Source organism: Podarcis tiliguerta, assembly GCF_965153285.1.
Source record: "Podarcis tiliguerta genome assembly, chromosome: 3".
NCBI lineage: Eukaryota > Metazoa > Chordata > Lepidosauria > Squamata > Lacertidae > Podarcis > Podarcis tiliguerta.
This window is the reverse complement of record NC_139536.1, coordinates 81917509-81934605: the sequence shown is the minus strand read 5'-3', so window position 1 is coordinate 81934605 and position 17097 is coordinate 81917509. Positions and strand designations below refer to the sequence as shown.

At 37.9% G+C, this 17097-nt stretch overlaps 1 protein-coding gene and 2 long non-coding RNA genes across 10 annotated transcripts in view; 1 reads left to right on the top strand and 2 right to left on the bottom strand.

Moving 5' to 3' along the window:
- KCNQ5 (potassium voltage-gated channel subfamily Q member 5) overlaps window positions 1-9967 on the top strand; it is a 249935-nt gene extending 239968 nt beyond the window's left edge. For all 4 annotated transcript variants that reach the window (XM_083431158.1, XM_083431161.1, XM_083431159.1 and 1 more), the window contains 5 exons: window positions 1976-2196; window positions 4906-5014; window positions 7333-7464; window positions 8232-8358; window positions 8899-9967. In XM_083431158.1, coding sequence (XP_083287284.1) covers window positions 1976-2196; window positions 4906-5014; window positions 7333-7464; window positions 8232-8358; window positions 8899-9849 — 1540 coding nt within the window. In that variant the 3' untranslated portion in view covers window positions 9850-9967. The remainder of the gene's footprint in view (window positions 1-1975; window positions 2197-4905; window positions 5015-7332; window positions 7465-8231; window positions 8359-8898) is intronic.
- LOC310673196 overlaps window positions 1-17097 on the bottom strand; it is a 35909-nt gene that overhangs the window by 14169 nt on the left and 4643 nt on the right. For 2 of the 5 annotated variants that reach the window (XR_014508892.1, XR_014508893.1), the window contains exon 1: window positions 8187-8268. The exons of 1 other annotated variant lie outside the window; for it this stretch is intronic. This is a non-coding gene — a long non-coding RNA (uncharacterized lncRNA). Of the gene's footprint in view, window positions 1-5067; window positions 5233-8186; window positions 8269-17097 lie in introns of those variants that run through there. 2 more of the 5 variants (XR_014508894.1, XR_014508895.1) reach the window with 2 other exon arrangements.
- On the bottom strand, window positions 10108-15579 carry LOC310673195. The gene is made up of 3 exons (XR_014508890.1): window positions 13370-15579; window positions 12858-12956; window positions 10108-10545 (listed from the first exon to the last, which is right to left on the bottom strand). It is a non-coding gene; the product is annotated as an uncharacterized lncRNA (long non-coding RNA).

Sequence of the window (17097 nt, the reverse complement as noted above, 5' to 3'; positions counted from 1 at the left end):
ACTCCCTCCATTTGTCCAGCATGTGCTTGATTTGTTGCATATGATCTGCCTGATCTCTGCTTGCACTGCGGATAAGATGTACTAAATTGCATGTGCAATTTTTATTATTTTCTATAAACATCATAACAATGGTGCCTCATAATTTCATTTTATATTCTCATACAGAACATTTCCTTTTTAGATTGGAGCTAGGCATAGGGAACAGTACGTTGTAAAGTTTCTCAGTAATTCTAGAACACACTTCCATTTACAATGTTTTGTGTATTGTCATGCTGCAGTAAGATGCAAGGACCATGACAAGTGGAACAGACAGGACCTCAACTTGATTAGCAGCTATAGCAACAGGCAGATAATCTTTGCCACATGTATCTTGATGGCCCCTAAGGATTTGCTTCTACAAGAACTTTATGTTCTTACTGCAGAAACCAGTAAAATCTGGTCCAGTTCTAGAGATTTTTCCACTTGCAATACAAACATAATATTTCTGTCTAACTCCCTGCCCGTTCAAGAAGCAAAGAGCAATGGCAGAGCTAAATCTATGAACCCCAGCACCATTCCACATCTCTTCCAACATGGAACCTCCATTTGTGTCTTACTGATGTATAGTGACTGGCTACAACCCTAGACACACGTACTAGAGTGTCCTATTTAATTTAGACATACCTCTGAGTAATTTTTTTTTAGGATTGCACCATGCAAACATTACTAGTGTTCAGCTGAGAGTAATGTATATATTTCACATGAAAATGTGAACGAAGATTACTCTGCAACTTTTAATTTCTAAATGCCCTTTTTTTGCAAGTAAACAAGAGAATTATTCAAAAATAAGCAGCCTGCATCTTTGATGTTTTTGTTTAGATGTGAAATCTGAAGCTATAGAGCATCTTTGATCCGCTAACAGTTGACTGATTTTCCAACCCCAGTTCATTAGTGTGCTTTGGGGCTATCAGCTGCAAGAAATTCACCAGTGTATGTCACACTCTTGTGAAATACTCATTTCATTGATAATACTTATTAGATATTTTGTTAATTTTCTTAATGTTTGTTTTTGTCTTGTCCAAATGAGTGTTGTAATACGGAATTTGAAATGTAATGTTTGCTAATAATGTTTGTTGAGTATTAAAGTCTTGTTTTGGGGGGAAATGCATGTATAACAAAAATAATCTTGCTTGCTGTAACTCTTAACAAATGGCATGCAAAAAAGCACTTGACAATATTATTCCTAGATTATTAGAAATGCACTGACTTATGCTATGCTACTTTAAGACATAGTTACAACTGTCTAAAGGTTTAAAACTGAAGTTTTGCTATGACATTTGATAAGCTTTTATATTTATTTTACTTTATTTCATTTTTTAGAATATAGGACGTAAACAATATATTTTTTATTCAGTAGATAACACAAAATGATTATAATCCCTAGGATACTGAAAATGAATGCAGCTATCTCAAAATTTATCTAAAAATAAAATACAGAAAATAGGAATTGTACATGCACCCATTGTCCCTTATGTGAGGAGAATATATATATATACAGTTCCCTAGCAGAAACATTTTAGAGTGAAGGGCTAGCCACGCCAAAACGTATGAGAGCCACTGCAAAGGGGAGGAAGGCCACAATTCTTCCTCCTCCTGAGATCCCTCCACAAGACTGGAGTATGCACCTGAGGATCTTTGCCTTATTACCCCAATCCAGCAATATGATCCAGGTGGGAGGGTTCATGCACTGGCATGAAATTATCTCTCTTTCCAGAACAGCTTTCCCATTCATTTCAGTGAAGGGAGCTGTTTTACACAGCCATTCCTTTGAAATGAAAGGTGACTCCCCCTCCACACATATAATAGATTCATATAACCATCTGAGTGCACCCTGTTCAGTAGATTGGGACATATATGTACATCTATTCAGCACTGTACAACAATTACAGTGAGTTGGAATGAAGTATGAAGTAAAATAAATTTTCTGCTTTCACAGTCAAAAACTGAGCTTTAAGGAACGGGTACGGATGGCTAGCCCACGTGGACAGAGTATCAAGAGCAGGCAAGCTTCAGTTGGTGACAGGAGATCACCAAGTACTGATATTACGGCAGAGGGCAGCCCAACAAAAGTCCAAAAGAGCTGGAGCTTCAATGACCGAACACGCTTCCGACCTTCCCTACGTTTGAAGAGTTCACAGCCCAAGCCAGTGCCAGATAGTAAGGTTTATTTGTTTTTTTTAAATATCAAGTGTTTTACTCATTGTAGTTATCATCCAGCTTACAACCACAAATTTGACTTTCATCATAGTAAAGCCACACAGACATTTAGGAGGTTCTGTGCTTTGATCCTAATCTTGCTGAAGCCATGCTTCTCCTACTGCTGCTTAATTTAAAGGTACTTTATGTGTCTGTACATATACAGGGCAGTCCAGAGATTATATGGGCTGTATCTGGTCATTAACAGGCAGCCTACAAACCCTATCGTACCTGTGTACAACAGAGGGATGAAATCCTTCTGGTGATAGTTTCTCATACTACATGGGATACAGTACACTCTGGCACTCATCATAGTGTCTCATTGCGACAGAGGCGGTTTAGTCATGCTGGCCACATGACTCAAAAAAAGCTGTTTGTGGACAAACATCAGCTCCCTTGGCCTGAAAAGCGAGATGAGCGCCACACTCCATAGTCACCTTTGGTTGGACTTAACTGTCCAGGAGTCCTTTACCTTTTACAAACTGGAAAGGGTGCCACTAAGTCCAAGAGGACACCAAAGTAGTTTACAAGCAGAGTCAAGGAAGTTTCTTTCAGAAAATGGAAGTCTTACCCATACACACGAAGAGAGAACTTTGACAAAAGAAATGAAAGTAGACAATAAGGAATGTGAAAAAAATGTAAAGAGCATATTGCTTTAAAAAAGACCCTTTCTGCCTAATTATTATTATTAATAATAATAATAATAATAATAATCAGAACCAGGAAGCCAACTACAGAGCTGGTTATGGTATTTCTTAAAAGAGATTGCAGAAAAGCTGGATGAATTCTGTGTGGCTTTTTGCACTACAGAAGATTCCTAATATTTTAGGAGGGAGATCTGACAAACTGAGCCAAATAGAACTTTCTAGGCCTTTTGGATGAATTCAAAATAAACAAACCTCCTTGGTCTGCTTGACAAACTCATCTGGAAATCGAAAGGTGTCACCGCCCCCCCCCCCCAAAGTTTTGCCTACTTTTAGTTCTTTTTTATTACTGTGAACAGTACCTACATTTAAAGCTACTTTTGTTACATGCTGGTAGTAGGCCATGCTCTAAAACTTTTCAGTTTGAATTTGTGGCTTTTTTCCTAAAGGAATCTATTTAAACTGTATCCAAACCATTTAATCTTTCCAGCCTGTTATATGAGACTTGTCTTGCTCTCTGGTCAGTCTCTATTCAGTTCCTTAGTGGTTTACAATGAATAATTTTCATATGTAATACACTTTCCTGATAGATCTGCATGGTTTACAAGACATATATTAAGAATGACAGGTGTTTGTTTAATGAGTGTTGCCTACCTAGGCTTGCCAGCTTTTTTGCAGCTGATGCATCATTGCATCTCCATAACACATAGTGTTTTCTGAGTTAAAAAGCAAAAAAGGGGTAACAATCCTGTGGCCATCGCAATCACCATCCCTTCCCCATCATAGTCAGATCTGTGAAGTACACAGGACATTGGAATAAGTATGATTGGTACCCTCCGGCGAACCAACCATAGTGCCTGAGTTCAAAGCATTGTATGAGAAACTACCCAGAGTTAAGGAAGAAAAAGCAAAGAAAATCACAGTATAGTGACTATAGTCTACTGTTTCATGATGGAATCATTAAGTCACAGTTAAAATGTGATTATCATTTTAACCATAGAACTATTGCTCTTACGGCTTTTAAGACATCTTGCAATTCTGCATAATTATTCAAAACAGAAGGATTTTGTTTTAATTAAATAAAAAAGCTTTATGTGCCAAAGGCTATCAGAAATTAGTATTTAATTCTCAGATAAATATTAGTAAGAAATCCAATATGGGGTACTGAGTATGGGGCCAAAATTTGGCAGCCCTAGTTTACCCTGCTGCAGTTGAGTTATATTCAGAAACATAGTGCCTCTGACCTAAGAGGTAGTATTTAGCCATCATGACTAGCGGTCATTGATAGACAGCTTTAAAAGACAAATTCATGAAGGATAAGGCTAACAGTGTGATGGAGTGGAAGTGCCAGTACCCAATAATCTGTCAATAGGCAAATGTATCTGCCTGTAATAATTCTGAGCCCCCTAATTAATAAAATTACCTCTGAAAACAGGACTCCCAAAAAACCTATTTTAGAATATACTTCTGTTTTTGGCCTCAAAGAGTTAAGCTGCTGAAATGGGACTTGACTTGGGTCATTCTTTCAGTACATCAGCAGAACTTAGAAGAGAGGACTTTAGACCTTGATCAATGCTTGATTACTGCCAGCATTTGACAGTTCTCACAAAACAAGCAAATAGGATGATAAAAGTGTTTCTATTTTGTTGAGTAGGCAGATATACCTTGGCTGTTGCTCACTCTAAGAACAGCACTCTAAGGGAAAAATGAAAGCTGCATTTATAGTTCCACTCTTGCCAAGGTAAACCACAAAAAAATATTGCTGAAACTTACACTATCTTACAGAACTATCCAAAGCCCTAATCAGCCCTGGTGAGAGGTCAGATGGAGTGGAGTTGTCCCTTTGCCCAGCCCTGTCCAGCTACCCCATCCTTTGCCATTTGATGGGCTCTGCTGTTTTCTCCTGCTCTGGAAGCTAGGACCCAAACCAATGGATTCAAATTACAAAAAAGGAGATTCCAACTAAACATCAGGAATAATTTTCTCTATAGGTATGCATATCATTTATGTGGAATTTCTCTTGCAGCTGAAGCCAGTATCGCTACAGATGATGTATATGATGAAAGAGGATGCCAGTGTGATGTCTCAGTAGAAGATCTCACCCCTGCACTTAAAACAGTAATCAGAGCTATCAGGTAGGTGGCAAATACATTAACAAGAGAAAACACATCAAACTTCACAGATGTACCTAGAAGAAATACTATCACAACAAATTGTAGGGACACTGTACTTGGATTGAATCGAAGTCCAGCTGCACTTCAGATTACGCAGTCATCTGTTAACTGAGATGGAAGAGGGAAGTTTAGGCCACTTCTTTCTACCTTGCCTATTGGGTTTTCACAGCAGCAGGTGCCTGTAACATAACTATACTTAATGTACAGTATATATGAAAAAGAACTTGCACCATACTCAGATTAAATGCTGAATATTAGAACACATGTAGTCCAAGACAAGTAGGTTACTAGAATAGTGCTTTGAAAAACTGAGTGGTTTGCTTGCTTTGCCTCTTGCAAATAAAATAGTTCTGGCAACAGTATGTTAGTGCTCTCTAGCTGATGTACCATTCTAATTCAACTAAGAATCTTTAATTACTAATTTATTTATTGTGTCATAAGATTATGTGGACTAGAGTCTGCTTTGTCACAGGCATCCACAGCAGATTTTTTTCCACTCTCAGTTCTATGATCCAAATAGTATGTTATGAAGTATACAGAGGAAATTTCGGTTTATCTAAATCTAACATTACTTGGAAGTATAAGCTCTGCTGAACATACCCATCAACATGTTGTATTGAAAATGTTGCAAATTGCCATCTGTAAGGAATAGTTCAGTTGACCAATACTTATGTCAGAAAAGTGCTTTTTAATCTTTTGAACATCTCACTGATGACAAATTATGTAGCGTTTTCATAAATTGTATTGGAAAATATGTCAGAATAAAATAGCATTAGAAATAAACCAGCAGCAAAGTACTTCTTCCCTGATTACTAAGAGAAAAACATATATTTTATAATTGATTTCTATTTCTTGCCTCATTTCATCATAATCAAAACTATCTAGCCTCCCAAAGTTGCTGAAGCTTGACAACTTTTATTGGAATGATGAATTGGAGTTATGAAAGAAAGGTTCTAGTGGAGGAGGTAGACCCTCAGCAAATGTGTTCTAGGATTGGGTTTCAAAACAGCAACAACCAAAGCAATTAAATGAATAAGCTGCTGGTCTAACTCAAATAAACAGTAACAATTTAATAATTAACGAGAAGCAAAATGAATACACAAATAAAGTTTCCTTTTGCAAAATGAAAATTTAAGCGCCTTTTATAACACACAAGAAAATGTTTGGAACAATTTCCATATGATAGTGTAATATAGTAAATGTACAGTACAGCTGGGGCCATAACTGTGACAGAGGTACACTGAAAACACAGGTCTGTTGCTGTCACATAGCTTGGGTGTTAAGGATAAAACTTCATTTGCAGAATCTAATGAAGTTATTTGGGATGGAGTTATTTCTTGGCATTAGTGAAAACAATCTCTCTTTTACATTCACTTAAAGCTGCACAAGTTTCTCTCAGTCTATGGAAAGTGCTTATCCTTCAGTATAGGCATGATATTGGGACAGTTGGTATCAAGAGTGCAACATCTTCTCCAACCCAAGAACCACATTTTCTTGGGGCCAACCTTCCAGCAACTGCATGCCTGTAGTTTGTGGGCTCAAGGTCAAAACAGGGTGAGACAGTGGCTATAACTCTTACAGTAGTTTGCAATAGTTGACCACATTATAGTCGTGCAGAAGCCAGGGGTTTCTGCACACACCCACATACCATGCAGCATCCTCTATATTGGCAAGCAAGAGGCATTATCCCAGTTCCAGGCAAAGGCAGTTAAAGGTGTGAAGTAGGCCAGTGAGGAGTGTAGCAAGAAAGGGGTTATGGCATTGGGAAGGGGGGGGGGGTTACGAGAGCCAGATAGAAGGCCATGTTTGACCCACTGCCTGGAGGTTCCCCACTTCTTGTTTATATTTTCATTTATCATGGTACAGTAGAAATAATGGGTTGTAGTGCTAAGGGAAGTGTTACATCAGCACAAGAATTTTTCTCCATCTCCTTCCTCCTTGTGTCCCCTAAATGTGTTCTGAGGTTTTCCCCAACACTTCAGAATACATTTAGAAATAGTGCAGGTCATGTACAAAGCAAAGGGGGGGGGGTGAGTTCCATTGCACTAGCATTAATCCTTGTGCTAGCACAAATATTTAGTTGAATACTACCCCATGGAATGGAGTCTCTTAAGCACATTTAATTTCCTAAACAGTTCTCAGTAAAAATATTATCATCCTTAGCCTATCTAGAATTGCTGATTATTTTGTGTGAGCTTATTGATTGGCCACTTTCATGGCCTTGTTTTGATGTATAAAGTGCATATGGATAATTAATCTAGATCGTATTTCTTGTATAGAATCATGAAATTTCATGTTGCCAAAAGGAAATTTAAAGAAACTTTGCGTCCCTATGATGTTAAAGATGTCATAGAACAGTATTCAGCAGGCCACCTGGATATGTTGTGCAGAATTAAAAGTCTTCAATCAAGGTAAGGGATGGAAATCCTTTTACAAATAAGTTCCTTCATATAAACTGCCTTTTATCTTTAGCTTGGCAAAAACCAAGCTTTGTGTTTTAACACTACTGTGTCTCCTTGATACTAATTTTCCTTGAGCTTTTGCAGATTGTGCCCACAAGTTCATTTGTGTCTGAAATAAAAAATCAGATTTAAAAACAACAGTGGACAACTGTCTACAGATATTTGTGCATTAACCACTAAACAGATAGTTGTCACTCTTGACAACTCTGATCAGTGTTCTGACGGGTAGCAAACTGATTCTAGGCAACTACAGTGGTACCTCAGGTTAAGTACTTAATTCGTTCTGGAGAACTGTTCTTAACCTGAAACTGTTCTTAACCTGAAGCACCACTTTAGCTAATGAGGCCTCCTGCTGCCGCCAGAGCACGATTTCTGTTCTCATCCTGAAGCAAAGTTCTTAACCCGAGGTACTATTTCTGGGTTAGCAGAGTCTGTAACCTGAAGGGTCTGTAACCCGAGGTACCACTGTACTTTCCTTTTTCCCCACAGTTAATTGGCCAACTCAAAAGATAAAATTGACAGTCATTTGTTTGAAAGGAGAAATCACTGTGTGCAGTAGAAACAAAAAAAAGCCCTTCATCATGGCCAGAATCTATACCCATTTTTTTAGAATGCACCTGCATTCCAACATGAAAATTCTGTTTGTAGGATCCAAATGAAAGTACTCTTACCTGTTGAAGTGATCTTGCACACTTGTATATTTAATTACCTTGCAGGGTTGACCAGATTCTTGGAAGGGGACAAATTGCGTCTGATAAAAGAAGTCGAGAGAAAAATACTGCAGAGAATGAGGCAGCTGATGACCTTAGCATGCTAGGGCGCGTAGTCAAGGTGGAAAAACAGGTAACATGACTCTCAAACATCACGAGTCCCATTTTATTTTATTGATCACTATTTCAGTAATTTAAAACATGTTTTTAATATATGGAAGGTAAAATAATTTCCTCTGGTATCTACACCAAAGTCATTTTGTATGCAAAATTATTCTTCTAAGGTGTCAGTGGCATTTTGTACTTTTATTCTTCTTTGTTGTGTCAGTGGGACTGAGCCAGTTTTAAGTGAATAGAACTGGCCTAGAAAACTGTAGTCATAGCATAAGTGCTGTACAGAAATATCTCCACAAGTTCCATACATTTGGGTAAAATTTCACTGGAGCTACTTGATTGGATTCATTTTTCACCAAAATTTAACTAGCCTTTCTTTGCAGATATTGTGGTTGGCCATCTGTCATGGATGTTTTTAGCTGAGCTTCCTGTATTGCAGGGGGTTGGAGTAGATGACCCTTGGGTCCCTTGCAACTCTAATATTCTATGATTACTTATATATGTATGCTTGGTTTATAATATTTGGTACTCATAGACAATTTTCTTCTTCCACCGCCAGGTTCAATCCATAGAGTCAAAATTAGACTCACTACTAGATATCTACCAACAGGTCTTGAAGAAAGGATCTGTATCTGCACTGACTTTGGCTTCATTTCAAATGCCAACTTTTGAATGTGATCAAACTTCTGATTATCAAAGCCCTGTAGATAGTAAAGATTTGTCTAGCTCTGCCCAGACCAGTGGATGTGTATCCAGATCAGCCAGTGTCAACATGCCATGTGGCCTACAGCTTATACTGACACCAAATGAATTTAACCCTCAAGCTTACTATGCGTTTAGTCCAACTATGCATAGTCAAGCCACACAGGTGCCAAATGATGGACCTGCAACTCTATCAGCTAATAATGCACTAAACCAAATACACCAGACATCTAAGCCAACAACACCTACAACGTTACAGATACCACCTTTTTCATCAGTAAAGCATAACAATAGGCTGGAGCCTATACATGTTATTCCCGTGAGCACACAGGAAAATACTTCTGATGTCACCGCTTGCCTTGTTGCTTCAAATGATAATGGACAAATTGCACAGTCCAGTGTGACAAAGGATCTCTCATGGAGAAAAAGCCTTGATACAGAAGGGGAACCCTTGGTCTCAGTGAAACCAATAGTACAAATGGATATAGGGAAATCACTATCTGTTCAAAACCTTATACAGTCAACAGCCGAAGAACTGAATGTACAGATTTCTGGTAGTGACACCAGTAGCTCAAGAGGTAGTCAAGAATTATACAGCAGATGGAGGGAATCAAAATTATTTATAACTGATGAAGAATTGGAAGCAGAGAGAGAAAATGAGACTTTCGAAGGCATTTCCCACCCATTAGTGGAAACAACTCTCTCTACAGATTCACTAAGGACTGGAATGTCAAGATCATCTCAAGGCATTTGCAAGCCAGGGGATGGTGCAGATGCTCTCAGCCTGCCTCATGTCAAACTTAAATAGCATTTTGTGGATTTTGTTCACATGCTGAGTAATCCTTTCAGTCATACATATCAGAGCATGGACTATTTTGAAAGCCCTTTTAATGATTTTTTAAAAAATTAAATTAATCAGAAAGAAAGGCAGTTGTATGAGTCCATATCTTTTAGCTGCATGAAAATGCATGTTTAGGAGATGGAAAAATTCAATTTATATCTGCAGTACATTGGTTCTTTCATTTAGTACAGTAGGTATAAATGAGTAATCTACAAAACTAATGCTAGAGGTTTATTAAACAACAACAGATCTGAACATGTAGAAACCATGTTTCTAAAGTACGCAAGTAAAATTCTCAAGATAATAAAGCACTTTGCTTTTGGTTAAAATAAATATTTGCCCTGAATTAGACCAGTTATGTTTGCAACAAAAACTACTATATGCAGCTGCTAATGAAGGAACACCCATAATAAAAGATTAGAAATGGCTGCTAGTTGCAAGCTTCCTTAGTGTCTGTATCTCTTTGGAGATATAATACTGAGACAAAGTATTTTGCACAGCACTTTTTTTAGGTTAGGACTGACCTTTTTTCCCTTTTGCTATGAAATGTACACAATTCCAAGTTATCAGGGATGACCTTCAATGTGAATTTTTCTCTTGTCTCAAACTTTCTGAACATATTGATGGTCCTCTTGTGAATCTGAAGAATTTTGGCAGAAATCTCTACAAGGGAGAAACAGAAGCTTGCTTCAGATGTAATATCTTCTCCTTTTATGATGTAGTCAGTCCTCAAGTTCTGAGGCTGAATGATAGCACAAGCAAAGATTGGGGAGAATAGAAAAAGTACTATATGAGGTTGGAGAGATAAAAAAAAACAGTGGAAAGTAGAACAGGGAGAAAATAGAATAATTATTTTTCAGGAGTTAAGAAAAAAAATAAAAAGAAAAGAGTATGCACAAGCACAGGTAAAAAAAATATGTAGATAGAAAGAAGGAATGAAGGGTTAATCATTTGTCCTCCCCACAAAGACTAAGGAAATACAACTCATCTGACAGTGAAGACTACCTGTCAGATCCTCCAAGTATTTGTTCTTGGAAGGTGTGCTGGGAAGAAAGAAAGGTTTGCAGAACTGCCTGTAGAGGTTTTAAGGGAACCTAGAAACGGGTGTGACTTTCAAATAGATGTTTCAGAACAGTCTTTGTCCCCAAACTCTATCCACAGAGGTTTGTGATTCACAGCTTCCAGGAAATCGAAGTTTATCCCCCCCCCCAAAAAAAAATGTATTTTACTTCCCAAATTTTATTAAGACTAATATAAAGCAACAATACTAGTAAATATTTACAATGTCATACCTAAGCTTTGCCACAGAAATCTTTTAAAAGCCTATAAGCACATTCCAATCTCACTTCCCATTGGTAACAAATGTTTCTATTTATTATATCCCCTCCCCCTGAAATATACATTCTGTGTATGCTCATGAGCAGGATGTCCTGTGCTCAACCTTCTCTAGTGATTCCAAAGGCATTCCACAAACTGAAGGATGCCACTACTAGCTCGCTCAGAGCATGTGATCGTTTACAAGCCAGCCCTGCTGAGAATGATGTTATACATAAAAATGTCACAAGAGTCTTAATCATGGTTAAATGCTGCAGATTGTACTGCAAACAATTTGAACTGTTTACTCTACATCTGTTGTAGTTTCTGCCTCCATTGTTCTTTTATACAAAATAAATTTCTTGATGTTTCCTCTTAATCTTATGTGAAAGTTCAAACAAATTGTAAATTGTTTATACTGTGTCATTCATATGATACCTGCAGATGATTAATGCTGTTCTGCAGCTTTTGCTTGGTCAAAGCTCATGGTAAATACAAAGAGAAGGCACACAGAAGCACATGGCTGTCTTTCACTTCCCACATAATTTTCTAGTTTACCATTACAATTTGCTGTATAATTTTTGCTGAAAGTTGATGGCTGTAAAATGTTTATGTGAACAAAAACAGATTTTCCAGAATATTTACAAGGAGGCACCTAAGCAAAATATATTTACAAGGAGGCAACTGGAGGTGCCTAAACAAAATTTGTCCTCCCAACAGATCATTTCTGCCCATCTACTTGTCAAAAGCAGAGCAAAAAGAGGTGTGTTGATGAGTTGCATCTGTTGCAAACTATGGGGGGAAGGGAGAGGAGCATATAGTTTATGCCTGTCACTCCTTCCTCTGTTATATAAAATATACTTCTGTCAAAACAAGTTCCGAGACAAGAGTTTAAATACTTCCTTATTTAGATATCTGCAGTTTATCCAGCCAAAGCTATTTTTCCCTATTAAAAAAAATAGAATACAGACAATAGACCTTTATTTTATGTATTGAATGTTTAATAGTGCCTTTTTGTGCTTTATGTGAAATCTAGCTTAACAAAGGAGCTAGAGCAAAGGCACAAGGCAAGCAACATGTGTACAAATAATTAGACCTGCTTCCCATTTTAAATAGATGAACATGCAATATCATTCCATCACAACAGAATCTAAATGGAGCTCCATTTCAGCTATGGGTTAGAGAGGGTTGCTGCTACAAGGCAACTATGGTTGTCTTGGCTTAGATAATTCACCTACCAGAAATTGCTATTTTTGCCTTAATCAGAGGACATGCTTGAGTCCTCCTTGTTTTAATTATGCACATAATTTGAAAGTTGGCTACTTTCAAAATACATACAAATCAGGAATACCTTTGCAAAGTTACAGCTAACAATTCGTATTCTCACTCCATCCCCAGCACACACATACACCCCTTTGCACTGGCAGGATTTACAAATGCTATTCTAAATGTACATGGTCTTTTTTCTACTGTTACACTGATTACACTGGTACATTTTAAAAAACAATTATGTGAAGGTTTTTATTTTTAATATGAATGTTCAAGTGTGGATTTCATATATCATCAATGGGAGTTCCTACATGCACAACATAGCATGTGGGTCATCTTTCCTCCTGCTGAAATAATTACCAAATTTTCATGTTGAATACTACTGAACTCACCACAATGATAATGAAGTGTAGGAGCAGGGACAGAATGAACTTCTCCATTGTTATTCACTGAGAGCTGTCAATATCCCTGTGTATTAGAGCATATGAAAGCTGTAAAAACAAAACAGGAGGGAATAATTTGATCCTTCCGAACGATTTGAGGATTACAATGTAAACGATTAATTTTATTCTGATAGGTATGTCACATGTTCCAAGTTGAAGAAAGAACTGAACATAATAATAATTCTGATGATAGTATCTAAAATATATATTTTCTTCTTGCTCATATGATATAGTTTTATTTAAATAAAGATAACAGTGTTCAAACTTAGAATTCAGTATATCACACTAACCACAGTAAATGTGTATGAGATATTCATACCTAAACAGACTGCTGTCATTAAACACAATGGCAGTTGCTTCTGTCCATCTGACCAGACAAATCAATCCAAAACACTTTATAAAATTGTATTGCCCATGAGTTTATATATGTACTGAACTATTCAAAAATTCTGTTAGCTTACCTCAACAAGTGTTGTCAAGGTTAAGAAAATGCAGGTTTGAGCTCCAAGTTTTCCTAAGCATCCGTTTAAAGTGTGAATGACATTGTTCCAAATATTTCCTGAGGAAAATAATACTTCCCTAAATTAATCCAGATGTCATGTTGACTCTAAAAATTAATGCACAAATAGTAACAGAAAGCAGATAAAGAAAAGCGTTATGCTAAAGCACAGTAAAATTTAGCAAAAAGAAAAATGAAATATATAAGCAAAAGCAAGCTGAAGCATGGTGTATAAGTGCTGTATTCAATAGGACTTATTTCTATTAAGGGCCAAATTACATCACACAAAGGTGTATATGATAGCCTGCTGCCCTTGTTCTCTACAAGATGTACTGGAATGTATAATTGAGCAGAAAAATGAATGTGATGCGGGGAGGCAGTGCTTAACTCTTTCTGCCTGGTATTTCGACATTCTCAATAATTCCCTCATGAGGTGGCTTATTAAAGAGGGAAACGAAAAAAGAGATACTGGGCTAATGTATATGTAATGTGTAGTTTGGCCCTAAAGTTACAATCTTTTATACACTTACATTGGAATAAGCCCTGTTGAACTCATTCGCCAAAGCATGCCTAAACATGAATGTGTGGGCATCCTGATACAGTAAAGACCGTAACAATTTCGCTTCCCCCATCCCACAATTGCCCTGCTGTTGTGCGACCCAGAGCAAAGCCATGTTGACTTGGCATTATGCCAAAACCTAGGCGCATGGTTTGTCTCACCCCGTGCAGACCATGAGCTGTAGCTAAGGTTTGTTCTTGGCTTCTCTTCTGAGGTTTGTGAGTCAAACCAACAGCCCACATTTGGACATGCTTTATTGCTTAGCCAAACTATGGCTTAGTTCCTGAGCAGCAGCAAAAGGACCGAGGAGTGAAATAACTGATTTTTACTGTGAATACCTACACACTCACTCTTTCATGCTTGGCCATGGTTTGGCTTAGTTTTATGTTCGAACTGGGCCAGTGGGGACTTACTTGCTTCTGAATGCATAAGGTTGCAATGCATAAGATTTTGTTGTGAATGTGCTTAGAATCACAGCCTTAGTCCATCCTAAATATATGAACATTTCAGTGATCAATAGATTCACACACAAGAATGTTTCGTTTTTGTTTTTAGAATTGGGGCCTTAATAAATAACCATAAGAAGACCAATTTTGACCTGGTGTGAATCTGTTAACTTCATTGGCTTTATTTGCAGAATAATTAGATTTGCCTTTCTGAGCTTCAGCTCCCTTCTTTACCACAAAATTGTTTTAATATTGTTCAAATTGACTGCAACATCAAAAATTGCTATGAATATTTAAATTGTTTCCTAGGTTTTCATAAAATTTCCAGTAATTCAAACAGATATGGAATACTTCCACAAACAAAACCTTTGGCCATTGGGTGTGTTATGAGAAACTAAAACTGGCTACAATACGAGGGGAAAGTGCTTTAAGGTTGGTTGTATGACAGTAATGGAAAAATATAAAGGACATTTCCACTGATGCTAAAATGGCTTAAGCCATTATATTAGAATACAATGTTAATTGTAATTTCATGATAAACTGAATCCATATTGTTGTTAATAAAACAGGTTAAAATAACTATCATGTATATGCTTTTTTCTTTAACTTAAATAAATGCTAGTGGAACACATCACATAAGTTCGTTATGTCTAAGTCTTCAACCTCTGGTTAGCCATGATGCAGTCAAAGCTAAGGAATCAGCATAGCAGGTATTATATGCCATTTGATTCTCCGTTAATCAGTACTGGGGTGTTCTCCTTGGCCTTAGAAGCTTCCTATTACATTGCTTCCTTTTTATATTCCTCCTATTCCATGTTCTATACCCTCTCTCCTGACATCATCTCAGTATTGCCTCCTAATTCCCTGAGGTCCTGTGAACTCAAGACTCCCAAGTCATTCTGTGCTGCTCAGCAACCTCATTGCACTATGCACATTGAATGTGAATATTTTAGTCATCAGATGAGTCTAAAGATCGACACAGGTGCTACGGTTAAACCACCAGATGTATACTCCCACACAGTAACAGATTACCTACCCATATTAGAAATGCTAACATTACTGTCTTTATGCACCTGTTTCAACTAAACAATATTTCTTACAAATGCACTTTCAACTAAACTCTGTCCTAGTGTTTGTCACCCACAGTAGCAGGCGGTGCTTGATGGGATATGTGTTGTTTTTCCCACCCCACAATTAGTACTTTCTGAACCCAAGGTCCATTGCAGGCACGAGTGCAAGCATTTGTTTACCTGCCTATGGCCTTTTTTCCATTTCTGAGTTACAAGTTTTACAATCTGCCAAACTTAAACAAAACTGGGATAAAATGTGTGTGCGTACGCGCACACGTGCCCAGTCCCACCTGCCGTAGCCCACCCTCTCCAAGTTCTGGAAACCTGAGGTCTATTATGGGCATGCATGCAGATACTGGTTTACATTTGTGCCTGACCAATTATTAAAAATTATTTTTGAGATACAAGTTTTCCAACATACCAGACTTGCACAAAACAGGCTAATTTAAAAACAAAAATGATTTTTGCCATTCTCAGCCTCAGCACTGAGAAGTGCCTCACTAACAACAGTAGAGGGTGATAGTGCACCCAGCAAAATATTGTCACACATTTTTTTAAAAAGGCCACCAGTAAGTGCACTAAGGCACTTATGTCCACAGTTATATGACTTCCTCACCTTATAATTCCTCATAATAAATTAAATGGGGAGAATTATGGACTGCCACTTGGGTCCCATCAGTGAAGAGACTAGGGGCCTCCAAACAACTCTCAGCACCCTTAAACTATAGGTCCCAAGATTCTTTGGGGGAAGCCGTGTTTCAAGTGGTATGATACAACTTTTAATGTATAGGACAGATGGAGCCTTGGATGAGGATGCCCTATGGACAAAGCAAAAGCACGCACACATGGAATGCATGAAATAAACTGCCCTGTGTATACAGCACAATTCCCAGCTAAATAGTGATACAATCATAAACTCCCCAAGAGGAGAGCTTTTCTAGAAACTGAGGCAGCAGAGAAGAAAAGCAAGTTTACATGTACAATGGTACCTCTGGTTGCACATGCTGTGGGTTATGAGCTCCAGTAACCCGGAAGTAGCCGCTCCCGGTTGTGAACTTTGCCCTGGGATGTGAGTGGAAATCATGCACCCAGAGGTGCATGTGCAGCGAGAGGTGCACTTTCACTAATGGCTCCTCAGGTTACAAGCGGTTTCCGGTTATGAACGGACCTCCGGAATGGATTCAATTTGTAATCAGAGGTACCACTGTACTGCATGTAACTATGCTTTACTAGATATTTCAGTTAAAAAACTTAATTAGTAGTTAAGACTTACTTAATAAGGTAATATTGGGGCTGGTGCCATCATGAGGCCAATTAGGCAGGTATCAAGAGCACAGAACTCAGAGGGGCACAGTATTGACCTTCGAGTTATCTAAACAGGAATGTTTTTAGCAGGTGCTGAAAAGTACAGCAGAGCCACCTGCTTGATCACAGGTAAACTGGTCCAAAATTGTTAAGGGCTTAATATGCTAACAATAACACCTTGAATTTGGCCCAGCAGCAAACCGGCAACCAGTGCAGATCTCTGAGCACAGGTGTTATATGCTGACTAGGACTCAATCCTGTCAGCAATCATGCTGCAGCATTCTGCATTAACTGCAGCTTCTGCAAGGGA